General features: G+C 38.1%; 1 protein-coding gene across 3 annotated transcripts in view; it reads left to right on the top strand.

Annotated features, from left to right (window-relative positions):
• The window catches only part of LOC135687878 (uncharacterized), a 32,658-nt gene extending 21,406 nt beyond the window's left edge, over positions 1-11,252 (top strand). For 2 of the 3 annotated variants that reach the window (XM_089114276.1, XM_089114275.1), the window contains one exon: positions 9,193-11,252. In XM_089114276.1, coding sequence (XP_088970402.1) covers positions 10,491-11,252 — 762 coding nt within the window. In that variant the 5' untranslated portion in view covers positions 9,193-10,490. Of the gene's footprint in view, positions 1-3,868; positions 5,500-9,192 lie in introns of those variants that run through there. The other variant, XR_016144977.1, reaches the window with a different exon arrangement.
• The last annotated feature ends 858 nt before the right edge of the window (positions 11,253-12,110 follow it).

Here is a 12,110-nt window from a genome sequence, read left to right as displayed (position 1 = left end):
ATTGCTACGTTGCTGTAGGGAGCTTTGCTTTAGAGTTTCTCTAAAATCCATGGCTGTTTTTATTTGTTTCCTTTCAAATTTTATTGCTACGTTGCTGTAGGGAGCTTTGCTTTAGAGTTTCTCTAAAATCCATGCCTGTTTTTTTTGTTGCCTTTCAATTTTTATTGCTTCGTTGCTGTAGGGAGCTTTGCTTTAGAGTTTCTCTAAAATCCATGGCTGTTTTTATTTGTTTCCTTTCAATTTTTATTGCTACGTTGCTGTAGGGAGCTTTGCTTTAGAGTTTCTCTAAAATCCATGGCTGTTTTTATTTGTTTCCTTTCAACTTTTATTGCTACGTTGCTGTAGGGAGCTTTGGTTTAGAGTTTCTCTAAAATCCATGGCTGTTTTTATTTGTTTCCTTTCAAATTTTATTGCTACGTTGTTGTAGGGAGCTTTGCTTAGAGTTTCTCTAAAATCCATGGCTGTTTTTATCTGTTGCCTTTCAATTTTTATTGCTACGTTGCTGTAGGGAGCTTTGCTTTAGAGTTTCTCTAAAATCCATGGCTGTTTTTATTTGTTGCCTTTCAAATTTTATTGCTACGTTGCTGTAGGGAGCTTTGGTTTAGAGTTTCTCTAAAATCCATGGCTGTTTTTATCTGTTGCCTTTCAATTTTTATTGCTACGTTGCTGTAGGGAGCTTTGCTTTAGAGTTTCTCTAAAATCCATGGCTCTTTTTATTTTGTTGCCTTTCAAATTTTATTGCTACGTTGCTGTAGGGAGCTTTGGTTTAGAGTTTCTCTAAAATCCATGGCTGTTTTTATTTGTTTCCTTTCAAATTTTATTGCTACGTTGCTGTAGGGAGCTTTGCTTAGAGTTTCTTTAAAATCCATGGCTGTTTTTATCTGTTGCCTTTCAATTTTTATTGCTACGTTGCTGTAGGGAGCTTTGATTTAGAGTTTCTCTAAAATCCATGGCTGTTTTTATCTGTTGCCTTTCAATTTTTATTGCTACGTTGCTGTAGGGAACTTTGCTTAGAGTTTCTCTAAAATCCATGGCTGTTTTTATCTGTTGCCTTTCAATTTTTATTGCTACGTTGCTGTAGGGAGCTTTGGTTTAGAGTTTCTCTAAAATCCATGGCTGTTTTTATTTGTTGCCTTTCAAATTTTATTGCTCCGTTGCTGTAGGGAGCTTTGCTTTAAAGTTTCTCTAAAATCGATGGTTGTTTTTTTCTTGACTTTTAATTTTGATGGTTTTATTGCTGTAAGGAGCTTTGCTTGAGAGTTTTTCTAAAATCCATAGTTGTTTTTTTGTTGACTTTTAATTTTGATGGCTACATTGCTGTAAGGAGCTTTGCTTTAGAGTTTCTCTAAAATCCATGGCTGTTTTTATTTTGTTGCCTTTCAATTTTTATTGCTACGTTGCTGTAAGGAGCTTTGCTTTAGAGTTTCTCAAAAAATCCATGGCTGTTTTTATTTTGTTGCCTTTCAATTTTATTGCTACGTTGCTGTAGGGAGCTTTGCTTTAGAGTTTCTCTAAAATCCATGGCTGTTTTTATTTTGTTGCCTTTCAAATTTTATTGCTCCGTTGCTGTAGGGAGCTTTGCTTTAGAGTTTCTCTAAAATCCATGGCTGTTTTTATTTTGTTTACTTTCAATTTTGATGGCTATATTGCTGTAAGGAGCTTTGCTTTAGAGTTTCTCTAAAATCCATGGCTGTTTTTATCTGTTGCCTTTCAAATTTTATTGCTCCGTTGCTGTAGGGAGCTTTGCTTTAGAGTTTCTCTAAAATCCATGGTTGTTTTTTTGTTGACTTTCAATTTTGATGGCTACATTGCTGCAAGGAGCTTTGCTTTAGAGTTTCTCTAAAATCCATGGCTGTTTTTATCTGTTGCCTTTTAAATTTTATTGCTACGTTGCTGTAGGGAGCTTTGCTTTAGAGTTTCTCTAAAATCCATGGCTGTTTTTATCTGTTGCCTTTTAAATTTTATTGCTACGTTGCAGTAGGAGGATTTGCTTTAGAGTTTCTCTCAAATTTTTCTTTCTCTTCCTTTTACTGCCTGTCAATTTTTATTGCAATATTCCTGTCTGGAGCTTTGCTTTAGAGTTTCTCGAAAATTCTTCCTCCTTTTTATTTTTCTGCCTGCCAAATTGTATCGCTAGGATTTTTTCGATATATTTTTTATTTCGAATTACTCCTATATCTTTTGTTATATTTATTTCCTCTTTATTATTTATTTTAATACCTTACTGTAGGGAGCTTTGCTTTAGAGATTTTGTAAATTCCTTCTTTAATTATCCACCTGGCGTATTGTTTTTTATTGCTACCTTACTGTAGGTTTTTTTGCTTCAGATTTTCTTAACAAACTCTTTTTTTGTTCAAATTAAATTGTCATTAAATTTTTTTCTATAGCATCCTGTTGGAGCGTATCAAAAAGTTTCTCCAAAATCTTTATTAACTTCTACTTGCTTGCGTATTGATTTTTTTTTTTTTATTTTTGTCGGCTTTGGTTGACAAAATTCATAATTTAATCCTAGTCATTAATCGTTGTTGTCTCTTATTATTGGTTGATTGCTATTTTCATCTAGTTTTCCAGGGTTTTTGTGCCTTTATACCCTCAGATGACAAAAATGCAATAGGCAGTTGATTAAAAATATATATTTGCAGGGTATTAATCCAAAGATTTCATGATTTCAGTCAATTTTTGCATGTATTTTTGTCACCACAATATAAGCTTTTCTGGGTGGGTTATTAAACGTTCCTAGAGAATATTCCAAATTCTCAAGCCTGCGAGTTGCTTTTTTTTGGTAAGTGGCCCTGCCCTCTTCCATGTCCCTTTTTGTGTAATAGAAAAAGCACCCCGAGATGTTTATCTTGAAACTCCAAATATTTATGTAATTTATTTCACTGAGGCTGCTCCCTGTTCACCACCTTCAAACAAAGGTATATCCACAGGACAATGGGTTCGGGAGATTGCGCGAGAACGCTACAAAATTATGCCTCTGTGGAATACAACAGACACAACTCTAATCCCGCACAACCAAACTGCCAATCACGCGCCCATACTCCTTTAAGGTCATTTTCGTTCCACCAAAGTGCTCAATTCCGGGCATCAAAACTGATGCATCAAATAAACCTTTCATCGCAGTAAGACCATTGAGGTATCATTAGAGAAACTGACTTCTAAGCTCTTAATAATTATATATACAACCAATTAAAATGATCAAATGACAATGGCTAATATCAAGACTGCACAGAAAACCGAAAACAACGTTTTGGATCGAAAATCACTAGAGAGGCGAAACCAAATAGCCAATCACGCGCCAATACTCCTTTTAGGTCATTCTCGATCCACCAAAGTGCTCAATTCCCGACACAGTTTTCAAATGCTACATCAAAACTTATGCATCAAATAAACCTTTAATAACAGAAAGACCATTGAGATCCAAATGACTTCTAAGCTTTTTATTGAAGTTACCAATTTTGACCGCGAAAAGCTTTTACTAAGGTTTGCGAACTTAGTTTTGCTTAAGACACAAAAAGCAAGCAGTCTCTGCAAGCCCCACTGTTTAAAACTAACCATGGTCTTCATAACATCAAATTCAGAACAAAAAATGCTTGAAATTTGTTTTAAAGCTCTTGGAATATTCAATGGAAGAACTTTGTGCTTGGAGGGGCGCCTTTGAAGGGGACTCAGCCGCCTTGAACCTAGGTTTCGTAAGAGGGCTTCCTTCTTTTGAAGCAATGGAATGCTGTAAGGGGTAAGCACCTCAAAGAAACCAACAACACAGTCACCCTTTAGAAGCATGTACGACGGCACCTCTCTGTGTAGCTTTTAATTTTAAGGGATAAGACATTTCAGCTAAAAGTTACATTTTCATTAAATTTTCTAGGAGAAATTTTCGCTGTCGCAGACACCCAGTGGACACCGCAATAAAAGATGATGTCGATGCATCAGTAGCAAAGAGGCAAACGCACATGAAGGAAAAGTTTACCACATGAACCAAGTCTCTATACAGAAATCCAATACAGACACTTTCCTTGTTTGTAATCGTTTAAAGATTTTGCAGCCACAAGAACGTTGCAGAAAATTCCATTCCGTATGGCATGTAAACTTGATTTCTCACGCTCGGCCTTGTAACATCTCTTTGTAACTTGTCCAGTCGCCTTTAGCTCCCGAATGGAATGCCCCCCCTTGCCCTTAATGTGCCGCTTATGTGCCGCCTAACTACCGAAATTGTTCGGCCTAACTGCCCAAAATTAAGTAGGGTAACTCTGAACGGAAAGCTGCAATTTGGAGCCATCTATTGTCGGGAAATGTACAAAGAAGTCTCTAAGTTAACCATAAACACACCCTCTTCGATCGCGTGGAACACAGGGCAATCGCGAGGCAAGCCTTGCTGGGGGGGGGGGGTGTGGACAACAAATTTACCTGATTATTAAACAATTACCTGAAATTCTTAACATGCTGAAGCAAACCTCTGCAATACTTTTTGTCAATCTAACGGTGTGGCATATAATTCGCAATTTTCAATTTTATATGATTATAACAGACTTTTATAATAGTTTTGTCAAATCTGTATATCGGGACGGGCAAGGATATACCTACCCGAGCCCGCACCATGGTTGCCGCCGAGGGACTAGAAATTTTTCGAATTTTGATGCTTCCAGTTCCCTGGAAAATACATCTTTTTTACCAAATTTTACTAAGGCAATCCTCTTAATCCTATTAAAAATTATTTATTTTTACAAACAAATTGAGCAGCAGATAAAAACAACTGGCAAAATTTCCCCGTGGTTTGAAAAATTCCATGTTGTCAGTTACCTCTGAAGCCAGGTAACAAGCAGCACTGGTTGTCAATTTAGATCCCTCTTTCCAACCTAGCATGCCTTTTGAATGTTACAAAAACCTGGAGCTCATTATGAATTGCAGTTGACGCTTCTACCGAGGAACTTTAGGGGAAATGGACACATGGCACAATTTTACCTAAAGAGGGCATGGATTATTAAATTTTGTGCCAACAAGAAATCTTCAAATCTTCAAATCATTAGTTTGTTTACCTTCCTTCATATCAAGAAAAATCATATTTAACCAAAGGAGCAACTACCTTTGCTTAATCCTTTATTGATCTTAAGCATGACGGTCTCTGAAATTCCTAAAGCGTTGCTTCCACTGGGCGGACTTTACCTGAAATTTCCTATCCAGATGCTATTGAGGAGGTGTGACACCCCCCAGTCGCGACGCCCCTGGTAATATTGAACCCCTTTCCTACTTACAACCCTGCATCCTTAGTAAATGTATATTCTGAAGCTACTTAGCACCCTTATTGCCCTCTCAAACTCTCCTTTTTAAACAGTGAACGACAAGTGTCGTCTAACTACAGCGAAAAGATGCCCATCTCCATCGGGAGCATTCCCCATCATTGATACATTGTTTATGTTCTCCTTTTAGGTTCGGCCTTGTCGATTGCCACCCTCAACAAATTAAGAGAGTATTTTGAGATGAAGCTTTAGAAATTGTCTATTGAATTTCTTTTGTTTGAAGTGAGAATCTTTTGAATTGTTGGTTTTTAGGAAAGATAATTTTTACTCGCTCATCCAAAAGGTTAAAGTAAACGTCCTTTTGTGGAATGGTAGCATGGATTGAGATAAATATTGCTTATTTTCTGTGTATTTTTCCTGTTTTGCGTTTAAAAGATATTTGATATTCCAGCCGGCCCGGCCCTCACCTCTTAGTGTTTTCACAAAGAGAGGCTTTTGTCTGAAATTGAATGGCCAGTGTTTCAGCTAGAAGTTGCATTATTGGCGAAACCATAAACAGTATCAAATTTTAGATTCCATCATTAGGTGCGGGAGGTTGCGGCCGTCCTTGTGGTATTTCGTTTTGTCGAATAGGACCGATTTAAGCAAAGTTATTTGACTTTTTCTTGGCTGAGAGCAAGGGGGATTCAGGTTTACATAAAGGCGTTCAGAAAAAACAATAGGCTTGTGATTCCCCGAGTTTCTGAAGACTTGGGTTTTTAGCGATTTACACAAAAAGTATCACAGTTACAAGTTTTTCAGTGCATTCATGAGATGGGCCGTTCGATGCTCGATTTTTTGAGCTATTTCCCGTAATTTTGGGACCTGTTTATGCTGAGTTATTGAGGATTTAGTGATTAAAACACGCAAAAAACGGTTTTTTGCAGTTTAAAAATCGAAAACAGCCGATAAAAATTCTGCGAGGCGTTCAAAACATCGCTGATTTTTTGCTCGATTTTTTGAGCTATTGCTTGTCTTGTTTGAAGCTTGCGTTACTGAATTAACTCGATTTTTCCGAAAAGTGCACTTTTCAAATTTTCTCAAATTTGCATCGCAGCGACCGATCAAGCTCAAACCGGTAACTGCGGCGGCGGTCAAAACTTTTTCTTTAAAAATGGTGTTTAATTGGAATTTAAAAACAGGAAAAGTCTGTGAACGGGTAAAAGAGCTTCCTGGATTCGATTTAAATGCATTTAAAGTTGCATTTCATGATTTTTGAAAGTTTCGATACATTTGCCCCAATTAAACACCGTTTTTCGTTTCCTTTTGTCGAATGGGACCGATTTTTGCAAAGTTATTCAACTTTTTCTTGGCTGAGAGCAAGGGGGATTCAGGTTTACATTAAGGCGTTCAGAAAAATCAAAAGGCTTGTGATTCCCCGAGTTTCTAAAGACTTGGGTTTTTAGCGATTTACACAAAAAGTATCACAGTTACAAGTTTTTTAGTGCATTCATGAGATGGACCGTTTGATGCTCGATTTTGTGAGCCGTTTCCCGTAATTTTAGGACCTGTCTTTGCCGAGTTATTGAGGATCTAATGATTAGAACAAAAGAAATGGAAATTCCCAAAGAACTGTAAAAATCAGACAGTTTTGAGAGTTTCTTGACCGAACAATCCGATCGGGCGACGGGCGGCTAGCAACATTGGGGCAAATGTATCGAAACTTTAAAAAATCATGAAATGCAACTTTAAATGCATTTAAATCGAATCCAGGAAGCTCTTTTCACCGTTCACAGACTTTTCCTGTTTTTAAATTCCAATTAAACACCGTTTTACGTTTCCTTTTGTCGAATGGGATCGATTTTTGCAAAGTTATTCGACTTTTTCTTGGCTGAGAGCAAGGGGGATTCAGGTTTACATAAAGGCGTTCAGAAAAAACAATAGGCTTCTGATTCCCCAAGTTTCTAAAGACTTGGGTTTTTAGCGATTTAAACAAAAAGTATCACAGTTACAAGTTTTTGAGCGCATCCATGAGATGGACCGTTTGATGCTCGATTTTGTGAGCCGTTTCCCGTAATTTTAGGACCTTTCTTTGCCGAGTTATTGAGGATCTAATGATTAGAACAAAAGAAATGGAAATTCCCAAAGAACTGTGAAAATCAGACAGTTTTAAAAGTTTTTTGACCGAACAAGCCGATCGGGCGACGGGCGGCTAGCAACATTGGGGCAAATGTATCGAAACTTTAAAAAATCATGAAATGCAACTTTAAATGCATTTAAATCGAATCAAGGAAGCTCTTTTACCCGTTCACAGACTTTTCCTGTTTTTAAATTCCAATTAAACACCATTTTTAAAGAAAAAGTTTTGACCGCCGCCGCAGTTACCGGTTTGAGCTTGATCGGTCGCTGCGATGCAAATTTGAGAAAATTTGAAAAGTGCACTTTTCGGAAAAATCGAGTTAATTCAGTAACGCAAGCTTCAAACAAGACAAGCAATAGCTCAAAAAATCGAGCAAAAAATCAGCCATATTTTGAACGCATTGCAGAATTTTTATCGGCTGTTTTCGATTTTTAAACTGCAAAAAACCGTTTTTTGCGTGTTTTAATCACTAAATCCTCAATAACTCAGCATAAACAGGTCCCAAAATTACGGGAAATAGCTCAAAAAATCGAGCATCGAACGGCCCATCTCATGAATGCACTAAAAAACGTGTAACTGTGATACTTTTTGTGTAAATCGCTAAAAACCCAAGTCTTCAGAAACTCGGGGAATCACAAGCCTATTGTTTTTTCTGAACGCCTTTATGTAAACCTGAATCCCCCTTGCTCTCAGCCAAGAAAAAGTCAAATAACTTTGCTTAAATCGGTCCTATTCGACAAAACGAAATACCACAAGGACGGCCGCAACCTCCTGCACCTAATGGTGGAAACTAAAATTTGATACTGTTTATGGTTTCGCCAATAATGCAACTTCTAGCTGAAACACTGGCCATTCAATTTCAGACAAAAGCCTCTCTTTGTGAAAACACTAAGAGGTGAGGGCCGGGCCGGCTGGAATATCAAATATCTTTTGAACGCAAAACAGGAAAAATACACAGAAAATAAGCAATATTTATCTCAATCCATGCTACCATTCCACAAAAGGACGTTTACTTTAACCTTTTGGATGAGCGAGTAAAAATTATCTTTCCTAAAAACCAACAATTCAAAAGATTCTCACTTCAAACAAAAGAAATTCAATAGACGATTTCTAAAGCTTCATCTCAAAATACTCTCTTAATTTGTTGAGGGTGGCAATTGACAAGGCCGAGCCTAAAGGAGAACATAAACAATGTAACAATGATGGGGAATGCTCTCGACGTAGATGGGCATTTGAACACCGCTCGAAAAGGAGTGTATCGGAGAGTTTGAGGGGGCAAGTTGCTAAGTAGTTTCAGATTATACATTTACTAAGGATTCAGGGCTGGGGTAGGAAAGGGGCTCAATTTTGCATTGACCTATGATTCTCGCGATCGAAGTGATTGTTTATCGTTAACTTTGGGACTCCTTTACATATTTTCCGACAATAGATGGCTCCAAACAGCAGCTTTCTATTCAGAGTTACCCTAACCCTACTTAATCTTTGGCGTTTCTGCGGCACAAAAGCTTCAAGGGCAAGTGCCTTTACAAAGGCGAATGTGAGAAATCAAGTTTACATGCCATGGGTAAAGAAATTTCCGGCAACACGTTTCTATGCATGGAAAATATTTAAAATTTAAAAATATAAACAAACTAGGAAAAAGTGTCTGTATTGGGTTTCTATGTGGAGATTTGGTTCATTCCCTAAACCTTTTCTTCACTTGCGTTTGCCTCTTTGCTACTGATGCATCGACATCATCTTCTGTTGCGGCGTCCACTGGGTGTCTGCGGCATTCACCTAAAAATTTAATGAAAATGTCACTTTTGGCTGAAATGTCTTATCTTTTTAAATTGACAGATACACAGAGAGGTGACGACTGACGTCGTACATGGTTATAAAGAGTGACTGTGCTGCTGGTTTCTTTGAGATGCTTGCCCCTTACGGCATTCCATTGCTGAGATTTAACGAAGACACTTCTAAGAGGAGCAAAACAGAATCAATCCTGGAAAATTGTCAGCCATAAAAAGAGATTGGTTCACATACAAATCTGCTCACGAAGGAATTTGTTTTTAAAGAAGGAAATCCTCTTACGAATTTAGGTTACGGCAGCTGAATCCCTTTCAAAGGCGACCCTTTAAACACATACTTCTTCCATTAAATATTCAACCTTCCTGAATATTTAATTTTATTGAACTTCTTCCTGAATTTGATGTTATAAAGATCATAGTTTGTTTTAAACAGCGAGGCTTGCAGAGACTGCTCACTTTTTTGTGTCGTTAGCAAACCGAAGTTCGCAAACTCATTCAAAGCTATTCATAAGCAAAGTTGGCAACTTCAATAAAGAGCTTAGAAGTCGTTTGAAAGTCTTTCTAATGATATCTCAATGGTCTTTCTGTTATTAAAGGTTTATTTGATGCATAAGTTTTGATGTAGCATTTGAAAACTGTGTCGGGAATTGAGCACTTTGGTGGATCGAAAATCACCTAAAAGGAGTATTGACGCGTGATTGCCTATTTGGTTTCTCCTCTCTAGTGATTTTCGATCCAAAACGTTGTTTTCGGTTTTCTGTGCAGTCTTGATATTAGCCATTGTCATTTGATCATTTTCATTGGTTGTATTTATAATTATTTGACCTTGATCATTGATAATTTTGCAAATAATCATCATTAGTGACAAGTTGCGATTTCCTGCTTGTACAACAGTTTGCTGATGCCTGAGATCGAGGGGCGATTCACTCTTGCAAATAGCGTACGAGATTTAGCCTAAAACAAAAGGATTTCTAGAGATTTTCAGATAAAAAAATAGGATTTTTCATAAAAGGTCTACGAGATTTTCTTAGAGTGATTTGTCCCTCGGTTGAGATAATAATTTATCAATGACTTGTACGGCATTCAAGTTGTATCTGTATACCCCAGAGGCATCAATTTTGTTGCGTTCTTGCGCAATCTCCCTGTTATGAACTATGACTATTCGTTTGATTGAACTACAACTTGTTAACTTGTTAACTTTGTTAGGTCAGCGGTTTTGTGTTGTTAGGCCGCTATTTTGTTTTTGGTAAGCACTTGTGGTAGCCTTCGTTCTTATTGCTTAGTAAAGCCTATTATCTACGGCAATGACTCGTTAATATTTATTACAATTTACTAAGCAATAACATTATGGATAAAGTATTAAGGCCAGAGCGTTTGGAGACGAAACCTGACAGCGTTTCAGCGAACAAAGAATGGCTTCATTGGCGACGAACTTTCGATAACTTTATATCGGTGCTATCCAGTGAAGGCCTCGATAAACTTCGCGTTTTGACCAACTTTGTGTCTCCGGAAATCTTTCAATACATTGAAGAATCAACCTCGTATGAACAAGCGATGGAAACACTGCATAATTTGTTCGTAAAACCTACAAACGAAATATACGCTCGTCACTTACTGGCAACTCGGCGACAACAACCTGGAGAAACTCTCGATGAATATCTGTTGGCTCTGAAAACTCTAAGTAAAGACTGCAACTTCAAAGCAATTACTGCGGCTGCCTACTGTGAAGAAAGTATTCGTGATGCATTTATAACTGGTCTTCAATCGAACGCTATTCGTCAACGGCTTTTGGAAAACACCACACTCACCCTGCAAGCCATGTTTGATCAAGCACGTGCTTTAGAATCAGCTATGCGAAGCTCTGAATCGTATATTACTACCCAACCATCCTTCAATGCTGCGATACCTCATACTCCAGCAGTATCCACATCAGATATCAGCCTTGATAACAGCGTATCAGCAGCGGTTCAGCCTGAAGACCAGAAGTGTTTCTTCTGCGGAAACAACAAGCACCCACGTTCAAAGTGCCCTGCTCGCGAGGCGACTTGCCACAAGTGTCAAAAAAGGGTCATTATGCCAAGGTGTGTCAAGGAAGGTCTCAAAGACTGAGTGCAGCAATCAATTCAGTAATACTTGCTTCTATATCCTCAAAAGCTCCTGTATCTCTAGTGAAATCATCTGCGACCGTAAATGTAAATGGTCATGCCGTGGAAGCTCTTTTCGATAGTGGGAGCAGTGAAAGCTTTATTGCCCCATTTTTAGTGGAATTAGCGTCGCTACCTACCCAACCCTGCTCTGGTACAGTATCTATGGCTTCCACAGGGTTTAAAACACAAGTTAAAGGCTTCTGTGTAGTTGATCTTACGTACAAAGGGTATACATACAAGAATGTTCGCCTATCTGTGTTACCTGGACTCTGTGCTAATCTCATACTAGGACTTGATTTCCAGACCCAACATGAAAGTTTCACTTTCAACTATGGTAGACCTAAACCACCCTTGACTGTCTGTAATCTAACAACTCTGAACATTAGTCCACCAGAACCCTTTGCCAATCTCTCACCTGACTGCAGCCCTATTGCTACCAAATCCCGCCGATACAGCCAGGAGGATTCTAAATTCATTGATGCAGAGGTGGAACGGTTACTTAGAGAAGGAATAATCGAGCCAAGTAATTCTCCTTGGCGTGCTCAAGTTGTTGTAACGAAAGATGAAAATCACAAGAAAAGATTAGCCATTGATTACTCACAAACTATCAACAAATTCACTCTCCTTGATGCATTCCCACTGCCAGGAATAACTGACATAGTAAACCAGATCGCCCAGTACAAAGTCTTCAGTACTATCGACCTCCGCAGTGCATATCATCAAGTTCCCCTCAAAGAAAATGACAAACCCTATACAGCATTTGAGGCTCGCAACTGTCTATATCAATTCACCCGACTTCCATTTGGAGTCACGAATGGAG

This window comes from Rhopilema esculentum, chromosome 20 (assembly GCF_057945365.1).
Source record: "Rhopilema esculentum isolate cy_ngs chromosome 20, ASM5794536v1, whole genome shotgun sequence".
Lineage (NCBI taxonomy): Eukaryota > Metazoa > Cnidaria > Scyphozoa > Rhizostomeae > Rhizostomatidae > Rhopilema > Rhopilema esculentum.
The sequence above is the reverse complement of the archived record's forward strand: the minus strand, read 5'-3'. Positions and strand labels throughout refer to the sequence as shown.